Source organism: Mycetomoellerius zeteki, unplaced genomic scaffold, assembly GCF_001594055.1.
Source record: "Mycetomoellerius zeteki isolate Tzet28-1 unplaced genomic scaffold, Tzet1.0 scaffold167, whole genome shotgun sequence".
Classification (NCBI taxonomy): domain Eukaryota; kingdom Metazoa; phylum Arthropoda; class Insecta; order Hymenoptera; family Formicidae; genus Mycetomoellerius; species Mycetomoellerius zeteki.
This window is the reverse complement of record NW_017256623.1, coordinates 559,487-573,231: the sequence shown is the minus strand read 5'-3', so window position 1 is coordinate 573,231 and position 13,745 is coordinate 559,487. Positions and strand designations below refer to the sequence as shown.

Genomic DNA, 13,745 nt, shown 5'->3' with positions numbered 1-13,745 from the left:
AAAAAATTTTGAAAAAATTCTTAGAGTTCTATGAGAAGAAAATAAACAATTTTTGTCTGTTGCACTTTTTCTGTAAAGTTGATATTTGAGAAAAAAATTATTGAAGACCAATATTCGGCAATTTTTAGTAATTATTGTAATATCTAACTATTGCGAAAATTGCAAAATAGTAGAGGATTTTTCAACTTAATTTAGTTTGCTCCATCTACACAAAAACGTTCGGCAAAAAATTCCTGGACACTCTATATATACATATACGTACGTAGTCTACGTGGCACACCGTCCACAACACGGCGCCATTCCACACCACAGCGCAATCAGGAAATCCCGTATCGAGACATTCTGCTGGAGAAGATCCTGGACCGGCGGTCCTGGTCAGACAGTTATAGTTGAATTATAATGAGCGATGCGTGCTAGATTGGTCTGGTGCCGAAGCAGCGATTGGAATTAATCTGCCCAGCAATTTAAAACGTCTAATTCTCTTTTCTCAGCACAGACATAAAACCGGTAGATCGTCCGCGAATAAACAGAAGCGTTTATGGTACAAATAAATAAAAGAGCGCTAAATATAGTTTATCGAGACTGGATCTTGATACCTAATAATATAATATTTCTATGTGAATGATTAAGTATATTTTCCAGTTCTTCAAACTGCACAGCTGGTCTTAAAACGCAGTTCTGAAGCTGGAATAGTAATATCAGTATTAATATTTTTTTTTTAGGAGACTGTAATTTTTAGATTTCCCACGAAGTTGTTTTTGCACATATCAGATTTTATTAAATTATCTATAAAAAATAACGTATAAGAATCAATCTTTTATGTTACAAATTCCTCCAAGAGGAAAAATCGGTCGCATAATAAAAACAGAACACTAATATATGTGTAATTTAGTCATATTATACTTATATATGTGTACCACGGTACTTTTAAAATTGCTCTGTATGATTACCAGAAGCAAGAAGCTTTAGATAAAAATTAAATTGTGCAATTCAATTACGATTACATAATGTCTGAATTCATGAGAAAAATTCTCGAAGCTAATTATAGTTCACGGCAGAAGGAAGTGGTTTAGTGATGGATTGATTATAAGTGCTGAGACTCTTATGAGAATAACTAAGTAGTTGCTATTTGAAGATAATTCTCGACAATGAGTCAGATGCGGGAGAAACTTTTATGCATTAGAGTAATGAGACTTCGAATCGGTGTCATCTCTCTCTTGCAAGACAGATATTCGCGATATCGCTAATGTTCATATTTACGCCCACACGTGCCTCTTGTACGGCAAGGCCGTGTGCAAGGCCGTGATTTAGTCGTGTATCACAAAACCGAAAGAGAAGATTCGTTTCGCAGGCTGACCGTGTTCGATGAATATCTGTTTCTTTTTTTTCATCACGGAATAGTTCCGGTTCTGTATGTAAGACCGTCCAAATTTATATTCCAACTCTACGTAAGTTCGAAACGCTAAGTCAATATTTTCTAGCTAGAAGGAATTCTCTTTTTACCTCTCTTTTTAACGGTCAAACTTTCTATCTCGTACAACTAATATCGCTTAAATAATGAAAATAAAAGTGTGTGTTAATAGATAAAACAAGATTTTTTCTTACCCTTTCATTTGCAGATACTGCAGTTGGCATTAAAAATACGTCAATCTCGTTTTGAAAGATAATTTTAAATATAATTGAATATAATTAAATTTCAACTTTAATCAATTTTTTTTATAATAACTTTTTTAAAGAAAAATAATGTGTTATATAAGCTGTATTTAATTAACGTAAGAGTGATTCGTGTAAACAGTGTGAATGATTGAATTTTAATATTTTTTCGTGACACTGTTAAAATGTGACATAAAAATTGAAAAATGCAAATTAGAGACATAATTTAAATCTGATTTAAAATTAATCTAATAGACGTTGACTGCTTAAACAAACTTATATTTTATCTTCGAGAGGCATCCTCCTGTTGACGTCAACGTGAATAATATCGAGGAGCCATAAAATGTTAACTCGGCGCCAAGTAGTCGCGTAATGTTATTGGTTTTCTAGAGAGATTAATTAAACATTCAAATTTGTTTTTCAAGATACTTCAAGAAATTCAATAGAACGCCAAAGAAACTCCAGCATCTGTCATTCAAATTTGGTTGATAATACCTGGTCCAGACAAAAAAAATTCTCTATTTTCTCTGCAGAGAGAAAATAAAGACGTCTTCTCGCTGTTATATGAGACAGAGCCACATTCCTCCACCTAATTTCAACTTCAAGTTAATTCTTATATTCCCGATTCACACATTCTTTATATTAAAATGTTCTGATAAGCATATTATCCAAGAAAACAAGATTCATATTTCACATAAGTTATTTTTCTCGAATTAAAAAATTACAAGCAGAGAGTTAAGGTAAAATAATTCACAGACGGATAATCTACATACATGGTACTTTTCCGCGCGTAAACACTTTCTTCAGGTCTTCATCAAATTCAGGGTCAACACTTAATTTCTATATGTATGTTAATAGATGCGCGAATCACCTTGTCGCGGGATTTTGTATTATTTTCTCGAGAATCTTAAATATTATTTTTGATGTATCGTTGATAAATTTTGAAAGGTGTAAGTAATGAGTTGTAATTAATAACTCAACAGGAGGCAGGCACCAGACATCTTCTTTCCTACGCAAATCGCACTCTCATATAAGTGCGTAGTTTACCGCATATAAAACATGCACGAATTAAAAAAATACGACTTGCAAATTTCGTAAACATTTTAACCGGCCTAATCAATAATCAATCATTCCATGTTTCGTATAGAGTGTAGACTATGTGTGATTATAAGAGTACGAAAACTCATATGTGTCGAGATATAATATATCGAAATATTATGCGGTCTTATCTAAAATTATGTCGCTTTGAGAGAATATAAACACACATAGTAAGTATAAAAATATATTTCGTGTTTATAAAACGGTTACAACAGCAATTTGATTCGACAAGAATATCGAATCCAGTGCGTAACGCATTTAATAATGCGCATTTAAACAAAATTCACAAGTAACAAACTTTTAAAACACATATATATAATGATAACTCTCTTTCTCTCTTCAGCACATCTTCTGTGTTTCGAGTACAGAAGGGACTTTGTCCATATTACTCGATAATACGAACATTATTATACATCACATAAACATATATTCGTTATTGTCATATAATCTTATATAATATAATATATTTAACGATTCAATATAATCTTCATCACAATGTTGCTGTATATTTAATGTCTCCCGTACGCATGATGGGACTTATGAGCTGAAAAAGAAATATTTTTTAATTGTAAATTTCCTTAATACAAGAATATTAGCACTTACGTTTATAAAACTCTCCCAAGAAGTTTACGTTAGGCACTAGAGAGTGAACTTTGGGTAAAACCGTAGCTTTTGATACTAGATCAGCGTTTACGTTCCAAATCTAAAAAGATAACTTTTAATTCTATCTGATTATGTTTTTTTAAATGCTGCTGTCTACTTGATTCCCGACATACGTACTTGAATGAGATCCTCCCTATCACGGATAGATACGGTCACGCCACAAATTTCATCATCCTGCGCCACATCCGAGGCAAATTGCTCCCCGATGGCTGCAAGTACTACTTCTTTCCACACACGTTCCTAAAAAAACAAATATTTGTCAGACAAAGATATCAATTTTTTAAAGTCTTGTGTGTAGGAAAATAAGAAGACTATTATCTGAATAAAAATTTATGCTTGTATAAATGTATTAGAATATTTACGGTATCATATTTATGGCACTTCAATCTCCAGGTACCACCCTTTTGATTTACTTTGTCTTCCCATAAAGGGTATCTGTCATCTCTCATTAAATGATAACTGTATTTAACCTGACGGCAAAAAGAAATAATTTATTGTGAAATATAAATAATAAATTAAATGACAAATAATATGATAATGTATCATAATACAGTGCCAAATAGTATAATTAGATATTAAATAGCATAATATAATTTAAATAACAATAATATAATTAATGTCAATTCTAAATATAGCTCGTCTATAATAATCTTTCTTACTTTACCTTTAAAATTCCATATATAACATACATATATGTATATGTGTATGTATATATGAGGATGATAAAACTTTTGTTACTATCAATTTATTCTTATTATACGAAGACTTGTTATGTTAATAAAATAAAAAAATACTGAGTTTTTTCTTTCATAGAAATATATAAATATTTTATTAAAACAGTTCAAATAAAAAACTATTTTTACCAAATAAAATCAGTATTCTTTCTCTCTTAATAAGTTTTTTCATTTGCTACAATTTAGTGGAATTTACAACAAATATAAAATATACGCGGAAAACATTTTTTTTGCATAATATTTTTTATCATACCTGCATGTCCCCAGCATTTGGTATGTTATTGAAGACTGCCCAGAAAGTTTGAACGGTATTTACGGTATATATTTTCTGCAAGTTGTTTTTGTATTCCTCAGCGGTTGTACCAGGAATAGCTCTGTCAATTTAGTAATTGTTTCGAATTAGCGACGTGTTTAAATTTATGATAGGAATAATTTGATTCTTTCTCTCTTGCATCTGAGATACAATTCAGTAAATGATAATAGGGAATCTCAATTAAAACGAAAGAGGTAAAATTAGATAAACTATAGAATAATACTATTTATTCTTTGTTTATACATACACGGTCTGATAATAAAGTTCTCGAACTGCAGCAATAGAAAAACACAGATTAATCAGATAACAAAATATCATATTTTTTATTTTTCAAAGTAGTTCCCCATGACACCAATCCATTTCACATGTTTTATTTTATACAATACATTTCACACATTTTATTTGATACAAAGCTTCAAAATATTTTTTAAATTGTTGGTTTTGTTAAGATTACCCATTCATAGCCGAATATAACTTTTTCAGATTTCATGCCGTTCTCAAAACATTGAAAGTAACAATTTTCAATACGTCGAAGATATATAAAGGAATGTGATGAGTATTCTGAATAGCATTCAAACTATAGACTTTAATAAGTTGTAAGGCTTAGTATCAAAAATATGTGAAGCATATTGATGTCATGAGGAAGATTACTTTGAAAGATAAAATATAATAATTTGTTATCTGAGATGTTTGTGTTATTTTATTACTGCAATCCGAGAACTTTATTATCAGACTATTAGATGAATTAAGAATAAATTTCGATACGGTGATAAGAAACGTTATTTGAAACAGGAAATATAAGTAAATTATGATGTATGTAATTATATCATGAATATAATTATTTATACTTGTCTAAATTCATCGGTGCTTTCGAATGCAATAGTTTCTTTAAATTTTACAAATAAAAATCAAGAGGAAAAATTCTATTTCGCTTATAAATGTACTGTGTAATTACTATTTATCTGTACAACAACAATTAAATATATTTGTTCAATAATAATAAAGAGAGTAAAAAAACTTACATGTCATTTATTATACCCAACGTTATTTATTGATTTTATTTTTATAATACTCTGTATAATACTCTGTATAATCGTATAATTAAATGCTTAAAATTCCCTTGAATTGCACTCAATGATAAATACGTGTATCGCGTAATTTATTAATAGAACACATAAATATGAATGTATACGAATGAATTTTTCCTTTGTGATGCAATGGCGGTTGCGAGAACAGAAGAGTGATGTGCGTTTGTGAAGACGTAAAGTGTAAATTAATTTTGCGCGTATCTGCATCGCACGTTGGATTATTTAAATAAAGAGAAATCAGGAATAGCGATCTCGTCGATGTTGAACCGATGATTTTTCGACGGCATTTCTCGTAAGCGTCGTTTGCAGTGTCAATGTTTAATAAGAGCGACGACGATAAGATCGAAATGCATCATCGCGTTGGGATGCATCAGATAGTGGAGCAGGAAAAAGAAAAAAATCACCGCGTTTCCTCTCACTTGTCGAGCCAAAAGGTCCAGGGCGTTTGCAGCGGAATGCCGGAGTCCTCATCTTTCTGGATTACGTTGACGGCCTCGTCCGACAGCACCGGCGTTTTCAACAGGTCCGCTGAGGTGCCCTCCTTCGTTTCACATTCCGCCGCGGCCATGTTCGAAACGAACGATGCAGCAGCGCTACAACGTCTAAAATCATGTGATGATCACCGTTGCCGTCACTGTCGATGACTGCAGCGAGAACCGATGACGTTTGTCGACCGAGAAAAAAAAAGGAGATATAGCTGCGGATGTGCGACAGAACATGGCATGTCTTCGAGACCAGCGCGCTCCGATGTTGCGTTTGAAGTTGGATGAAGTTTCATCGAACGTTTCGCAAACGTTTAAATCAATTCACTTTTAATCTCTATTTCGAATGCATTCTCCGCTTACGTAAAGCTGAGTAGGAATTTTCTTGAAAGTTATCACTAATAAACGCTAAATCTGGAAATTTTTTGAATCAATAAATAATTTATGTATCATCATCTTCAATTGCTAATCATCTTCAATCACAGAAGAAATATGTAGTAGTTGTTAGAAAAATCAATATATGTTGCATTTTACATAAAAAAAAGCGTTTTCTTTAATTTATAAAGGTCTCTTGGAATGTTTCTAATATATTTCGTGCGCTCAAACTAAGCAATATTATTTTAAAGAAATATTATTCTAAAAAATTAACTTTGAATTTGAATAATTTCCATATAATTCAAGATAATTGAAGAGCATTGACGTTATCGACTGTTTCCTATTCACAGAAAAATGAAATTTCACAGAAATATATAATATAATTTAACATAGAATATACATACACATTTACGGAAGACGGAATAACCACAAATTGAAGAATTAAATATTGCATTATTCTTAAATATTCATGTTGGTTGATTAAAAACGGTCGATAATGTCAATGCTCTTCTATATATCGTGTTAAGAAAAATGTAATACAAATTGTGTTGATATTATTTCGCAAGATTTAAATATTTATAAATCTATCTATGTGATATTTAAATATTAATAAATTTATCATTAACATTTTACTTTAATTATAAAATAATATTTTTAATATATACTTTTAATATATACTTTTAATATAATGTTAAAGATTCTGATAAATAATTGCAAAGGATGATTTTTTGTTTCCGTTCTTCTTTCTCCTTATATCAATTTAAATTCCAAACTTCACCAGCAACAGAAGAAAAATTCGCATAATCTGCTGAAATATTGTTAGTTACCCGACTAAAAATTGACTCGATATATCATAAGGACATGACCGGGTATTCTTAAAATATGCCTTGTTATTAAACTCTTATCATTACACAATCGGGTTAATCGGGTTAATAGTAGGTAGAACAATTGACTTTAACTAGCACTGAATCTTTCGAGCTATCGTGTCTACATACATCGTTTAAATAGATAAACGCCGGATCTATTATAATATGAATGATTGAAAAAAATGTGATACACTCCCCAAGTCATGTGTTTGTCATCACGACGCATGCAAAGACACGCGATGCTCTTCTTATGTAAAGAAGTCCTAGTTTTTAACGCATTGTATTTTTGCTCTTAGCAGAGACTACACGCCAATGTCTAATATCAGTAATAACATTCGTCAATAATAGATAAGTTGATCCACCTTGGAAAGAAGTTAATTTTTGTACTCCACATACACGTTGTGCTCAGCATGTGTGATAGTGAGATTGTATATTATTTTCATAACTGCTAGTAATGTGCCAGATACATGTGTGTCATTTAGCGATTTCACTTCATATAGGACAGCAAATAAGCGAGCATTTTTATCTTCCGTTTTTTCAAATGTTTCACTTTATAAGAATTTATTTAAAAGGATTAAACGTTAATATTGAAAAAGTTTTTTAAAGATATTATTTTTTATATTTTTTTAAAGAAACATTTTTCACATTTTTCGAGTTTGTCATTAATACTTACCTATAACTGACGGATATCAAATCCATTCTAGTTTAAAGAAATGTTAATTTTTGAGGCATTACTTATTTCGCCTTTTCCAACAATCTGACTAAAAATTTATAATTACATATCATCAATGAAAAAATTATAAATATCCGTATAGTAGAAAAAAAATATCATTCATTTGTATCTCGTAAATATATTTTCTTTTCTTTTCTCAATTACAATATTCAATAATAATTGATATATTCTTTAAAAAAGAAAGGGATTCATAAGCATCAAATTTTAATTTAAAAATTTAGCCTGTAGTATGTGGAAATTCCGTTATTAATTTAAATAGATTATCTGTCATAACCAGCTATCAGGCGAACTGCTTCTCGAGAATTAAATTAAATTCGTTTATTTTGGAACACCCTGTATAAGCACATCAACACAATACACAGGCAGACACACACCTATAGATAGACTTGTTCAAAGAGTATCTTCAAGCCTATAGTGCCGATGGCACTCGTTGATATTCGTGGTCGGGATACGGCAGTGAGTGGCGAGTCTCTCGCTTCTTCCGCGTCTTTCATTTCGGAGATGTCCGAAGGCGTCATCATTTGTGAACGGGAATGCCGTTTTGTTCACTGTTGCTTCGCGAACCGTGACACAACACGCTCACGTAAACGCCCATGCTAAATTTATCTCACGTATCGAAGCCGTATGATGTATTCTTCTAGTTTACCGTAGCATCGAGCTTGCCACACGCGCGCGTACATTGTGCCACGAAACGAAAGGTTCCTTGTGTATTAGGCGACTGCCCTATAGTCAGTTTAAAACGTTGACCCTTTAAAGGACTTGTGCATATTAAATTTGACCAGCGTGTGTAAAAGATTCGACCGAAGTATGTCCAGTCGAACAATGATTGACAATCCAATGATAATCTTGGCAGGACGTACAAAACGGAAGTTTTGAAAGATGCAGCGGGAAAATGTAGCGTTAATCATTTTTGATAGAATACATACTATGGCCCGTTTCTACCAACGTAGATTAACTTTAATCTTGGTTCAACTAACTCTTCATCTCTTTCTACTTCTAGAAATTAGAAAAAGATGAAGAGTAAGTTGAACCAAGATTAAAGTTAATCTATATTGATAGAAACGGGTCTATATCGCTTAAAAGCATTTTAGTCTTTCTGGGAAAAAATTGAAAATTATATCCTATACAGTACCGATTGTTACGGAAAATTTTTAGAAATGTTTCAATCTTTTATATCTCATGTGCAACAATTCTGAAAATAATATTCTGCAATATGTCATATGAAATATTTTAACAGAAATGTTTCTAAAATCTATCATATACAATAAATTGAAAAACATATTTAAACAGAAGAAAAAATCATCATGATGTTAAAATAGTTCCAAAATGTTTACTAAAAATCATTTTTTGATCAATCACGATTTAGTTTAATGTCATTTTGATGTTATTGTGAGTTGTTCTACTTTAATTGTGAAAAACTTTTGTATATGAATGACTTGTTCTGCTTTAATTTCGAAAAACTTTAATATATGAATAATTTGATATTGTGTGGAAACTGCAGGTGTAAGTGACTTTTCATTTTTCTAATAGTGGTTATGTATATGTGTTTATACATATAATGTGATTAATTAATAATTGGCGATACATTTACCATTTCTGAGAAATACTTTAAGTTTATTTTAATAAGTTTTGTAAACAGATTACAAAACTCTTAATAAATTTTAAGTACTTCAGAAATGATATTTAAATATATGTTTAATTGATACTTAAATAATATTTAAATTTATTATGTCGACAAAATAAATTAAAATATTATTTAAGTATCAATCAAGTAAATATCATTTTTGAAGTATTAAAAAGTAACTGAAAACTTTTTGGTAATATTTCAAAAAGATTGCAAATTCTTTCTGTAACATTTCATCAATCTTTCAACAAGATTTCATATGCAAGAATTGCGGACATTTTGCTATTCCAGAGCTGTCTCAGAAATGTTGCAGACATATTTTGCAATTTTTATGAAACGTTTCACTTTTCAGTTGAAATATTTCTGAGATATTTCTGAAAACTTTCAGTGCTGTATGAGACATTATACATAGTTTTGAGAATAATAGAGCAAGGTAAGTAATGGAGATAATGCAAAACGCATGCTGCGTTTTATTATAACATGAATAGAAATTGTCGCTTATTTATTTAACTTATTTATTTATAGTTATACATAACGTATATTAATCCACATTTTATATGTTTGATGTATAAAAAAAAATATATATGGAAAGTTTTCGTGACTTATTGTTAGATAAGCCTTTTGGATTCAATATTGAATTATTTTAATTAATCGATTATTCATTTTATTTAGTGCATTCAGAGAAAAAAGTCGTATCAGTAACTATAAATTTGTAGTGAAATAGCGCCTCAACTATATACATATTATTAAATTCTATAATAATAAGAATACTAGATTAAGTGAACTAAGAAAATATAGTACATTAACCATATAATCAATTTATAAATGGTTAATATTACTATATTTTCTTAGTTAACTTAATTTACTTATTGTTGTTATTAAAGCTTTATAATACATAGTTACAAATTTGTGCATGCATTTCTTATTTATTTTTGTCTTCCAAGTTTGAAACCAACGCTGCGCCTTTTATTGTAAGCTGTGGATTCCTTCTTAGGAGAAACTGAACTCCGCTACGTCCCTTTGGTGACAAAGCCGCGTACTACTCGTACTGAGCAACACTTTAAAAATTTTTATCTAAACTAGAAAAATGTAATTGTTGTATCTATTTGCATGAAGTCCAAGTAACTACTCAATGTAGTTGAGTCACTATTTCACTACCAATTAATAGTGCATACAATTTGTTACCGTGACTATATTTTTATGACATTCAGCACTACTTTAGTTTCTATTACTTTGTAAAACTAGTTACAGGTACTTCAATTGCAAAAGTTGCCAAATTTATAATTGCTAGAACTATTTAGTTTTCTCTCAGTGTGGCCTTGATTAGTATTTTTATCTTTGCTTGAGTTTTATCTCTAAATTTATCGATTTCCGATTATTGTATTATCTTGACGTATTGAGTTTCTACTACTGAATTCATACTTTTATCGAAGATTAAAGAACTGTAATTCGCAAGGAAAACATTTACGGTGCTGTATTTGTATGTATTATATTGTTTCATTACCTGTGTATATACTATATAGTTTTCATGATATTGTGTTAAAGATCTTTCGGTCTTTCGTCAATTCAGAGTTTATATTTTTGTGCTTCATTTTTCTATTCTATTCGATTTTCGTGAAGGTCAGTTTTAACGTAAAAAAATATACTAATTTAAATTTCAGACGGAATTACTGTGTACTCTATATATACATGTCTAATAATTATCTTACTTATTATCGTATGTTCAATAGTATGCGCAATAGGTTTTTTAAGTCATTATAAATTCTACTTTTCTAATCTACTTTTCAATTTTGTGTAATTCTCACGAAGACTAAAGTGTTATGTAACCAAAGACAAGATGATTTAAAATTTCATTAAAGAAACAGAACTGTGTTCTTGCCACATTTAATTTTTTGCTACATTTATACTTAGCAGCGCGTAAAAATTTTTAGACTGCCAAATAGCTATAAACGAATGCGTTACCGTTAGTTCTTTCTCTAGAAAAAGGGTCAATGCGGTAAACGATGTTTAAACGTCGATGATGATAAGCCACGTATAACAGCCTGTGACTTTCTGTTAAGTCGCATTTCGTTTGTTCGTGGCTACGTGGAAGAAACGACTCGACATTACTCTTTACATTTCCCAATGAGATGCAAACTAACGCGTATAACTACCAACATGTGTATAGGCAAATGTCAAACTACTATTCGCGCCGAAAGTGGATTTTTCTGATCGCGCTGATTTCGTGCGTTGTTCTCGTTGTTCTTATCACAAAGTATCCATTTGTTGAAAATAATACAATAATACGTGATACGTACCTGGACGATGTACCCGCAGATCTTTATCAAGCAGGTGAGAACCTTTTAAAGAATTTTTTTCCGAATATAGGCAAAGGTGGTGTACCTTTGACCAATTTTGACATTTTTTTCTTGTGCAAGTTGTATTTTGATGTCTAAAAATTCAAAAAAATTCTAAAATGTTCTTTGAAATGTTGATAGTAACATATATTTTTTATAGATTTAAATTGTTATGTTTTGTACATCTGTTTTTACAATAGAAAAAAAATTGAATTTTGGTCAAACACCCATGTTGTACCTCTGATCAAAGAGTGTTGTACCTTTAACCAATGTATAAAATGTGTGTATAAAGATAAGATATTCAACAAAAGTTTAATTTTATTTATATTTTTAATGTCTTTTTATTACCACCATATACAACTTTATATATAAAATACATAAAAATAAACTTTGCCATACAAAGACGTGATTTTCGTTTTTGTATGAAACGATTGAACCTGAAAAATAGTGTCCTTGGTTCATTTCGTTCAAAATTGCGTCTAATGAGCATAATTTTATTAATATTGGAGGTGAGATAACTAAACTAAATGATTATCCGACGTCGTATTGACTAATCTAAGATACAATATCAGTTATTGATTAAAGGTACAACGCTTGCTTACTTTCTATTTGTTATTACTTTTATAAATTATAGGTTAAGATTGACAGTATTAAGTTTTAAATAATTTTTTCTGAATATCTATTTAACATTTTAGGCAATTCCAACATAAGACAGAATATATATACAACAACGCTTGAAAACAATAAATGATTTTTCACAGGAGTATAATTCTATTCATTGTTATAATTATAAGTTATAAAACACCTCTGGTACTCGTATTACAAACTACATATTTTTACTTTTAAAAATATCCAATAGATTTTTTATAAATTCAAATGGTTAAAAGTACAACCGGTCAAAGGAACATTATGTTCCCTTACTTTTTTCTCTAAGGTAAGATTACAATACATCGGAAGAAGGAAATTTCACATTTACTCTGACGACAATGAAAATGGTCGATTAAAAAGAGATAAGAGATAAGGAAATATAAACAATCGAATCAATCACCAAAGTCACTCTCAGAGTTAGTTATATGGATCTATAGTTTAACGCCGAATCCGAACGGCGCTGATGACTCCTCTTAATCACCAGATATATGACGTCATTTTTGGCTCCTTAAACGCGAAAAATCGCATATATATGGGCGCAAGTGAGATCGAACCCGGATCTACAGATTGCGAGTCAACCGCATCGAGCGGCAAGCCACTTAACGAACCCGATGGTACAATTTTAAACATGATACAATTCTGAACGAAATAAAATTTAAATCCAATTTTGAAGATGCATGTTTGATTTTTTCCTTTGGTAGTAACCTCTCTCTACCCAATGAGATCAGAATTACCAAACTTAAACCTCCGAAATTGGATTCAAATTTTATTTTAAAATTGTATCACGTTCAAAATTGTGTGTGTACTATCTTATCATAAAGAAATAATTCTTCACTTCAAAGGCAATTACAACATATATTCTTTTTGTCATTGTTACAGTATTGGACACATGGTACAACTTTTCCAGTAGTAAGTAATTCTAATCATATGTAAGTTATTTTAAACGAATACTTAATAAATGCCAGTGTATTGTAATCTTTATATTTCAGCGAATGTGTTTTGTATAATAAACAACTAATTGTATAATTTCCTATTGCAATAAGAATCTTATTTTAAACCATATATGAGAACACAAGCGATAAACTAGAAATTCAATGATTACAACGGAAGCTGGATCTTTAATGCTTAAATA

The 13,745-nt window shown here is 30.4% G+C and overlaps 2 protein-coding genes across 8 annotated transcripts in view; one reads left to right on the top strand and one right to left on the bottom strand.

The window, feature by feature from the left end:
- Positions 1 to 2,947: 2,947 nt before the first annotated feature.
- Positions 2,948 to 6,278, bottom strand: LOC108721312 (eukaryotic translation initiation factor 4E type 3). The gene is made up of 6 exons (XM_018445800.1): positions 5,969 to 6,278; positions 4,402 to 4,522; positions 3,777 to 3,884; positions 3,532 to 3,654; positions 3,355 to 3,454; positions 2,948 to 3,295 (listed from the first exon to the last, which is right to left on the bottom strand). The coding sequence occupies exons 1-6, from the start codon at positions 6,115 to 6,117 to the stop codon at positions 3,261 to 3,263; spliced, it is 636 nt and encodes a 211-aa protein (XP_018301302.1). The 5' UTR covers positions 6,118 to 6,278; the 3' UTR covers positions 2,948 to 3,260.
- Positions 6,279 to 8,400: 2,122 nt separating this feature from the next.
- LOC108721305 (protein Star) overlaps positions 8,401 to 13,745 on the top strand; it is a 9,119-nt gene continuing 3,774 nt past the window's right edge. Inside the window, exons 1-3 of one of the 7 annotated variants that reach the window (XM_018445787.1) lie at positions 8,401 to 8,588; positions 11,797 to 11,960; positions 13,493 to 13,522. In XM_018445787.1, coding sequence (XP_018301289.1) covers positions 11,801 to 11,960; positions 13,493 to 13,522 — 190 coding nt within the window. In that variant the 5' untranslated portion in view covers positions 8,401 to 8,588; positions 11,797 to 11,800. Of the gene's footprint in view, positions 8,704 to 10,039; positions 10,063 to 11,088; positions 11,110 to 11,609; positions 11,961 to 12,869; positions 13,228 to 13,492; positions 13,523 to 13,745 lie in introns of those variants that run through there. The other 6 variants (XM_018445786.1, XM_018445782.1, XM_018445785.1 and 3 more) reach the window with 6 other exon arrangements.

What these genes read in the sequence shown, in the direction of transcription:
- LOC108721312 (XM_018445800.1), bottom strand. Translation starts at nt 6,117, where the DNA reads ATGGCCGCGGCGGAATGTGAAACGAAGGAGGGCACCTCAGCGGACCTG. An exon ending in TGGACCTTTTGGCTCGACAA is followed by an intron (nt 4,523 to 5,968) that starts GTGAGAGGAAAC and finishes CTAAATTGACAG; the next exon opens with AGCTATTCCTGGTACAACCG. An exon ending in AGTGCCATAAATATGATACC is followed by an intron (nt 3,655 to 3,776) that starts GTAAATATTCTA and finishes TTGTTTTTTTAG; the next exon opens with GAACGTGTGTGGAAAGAAGT.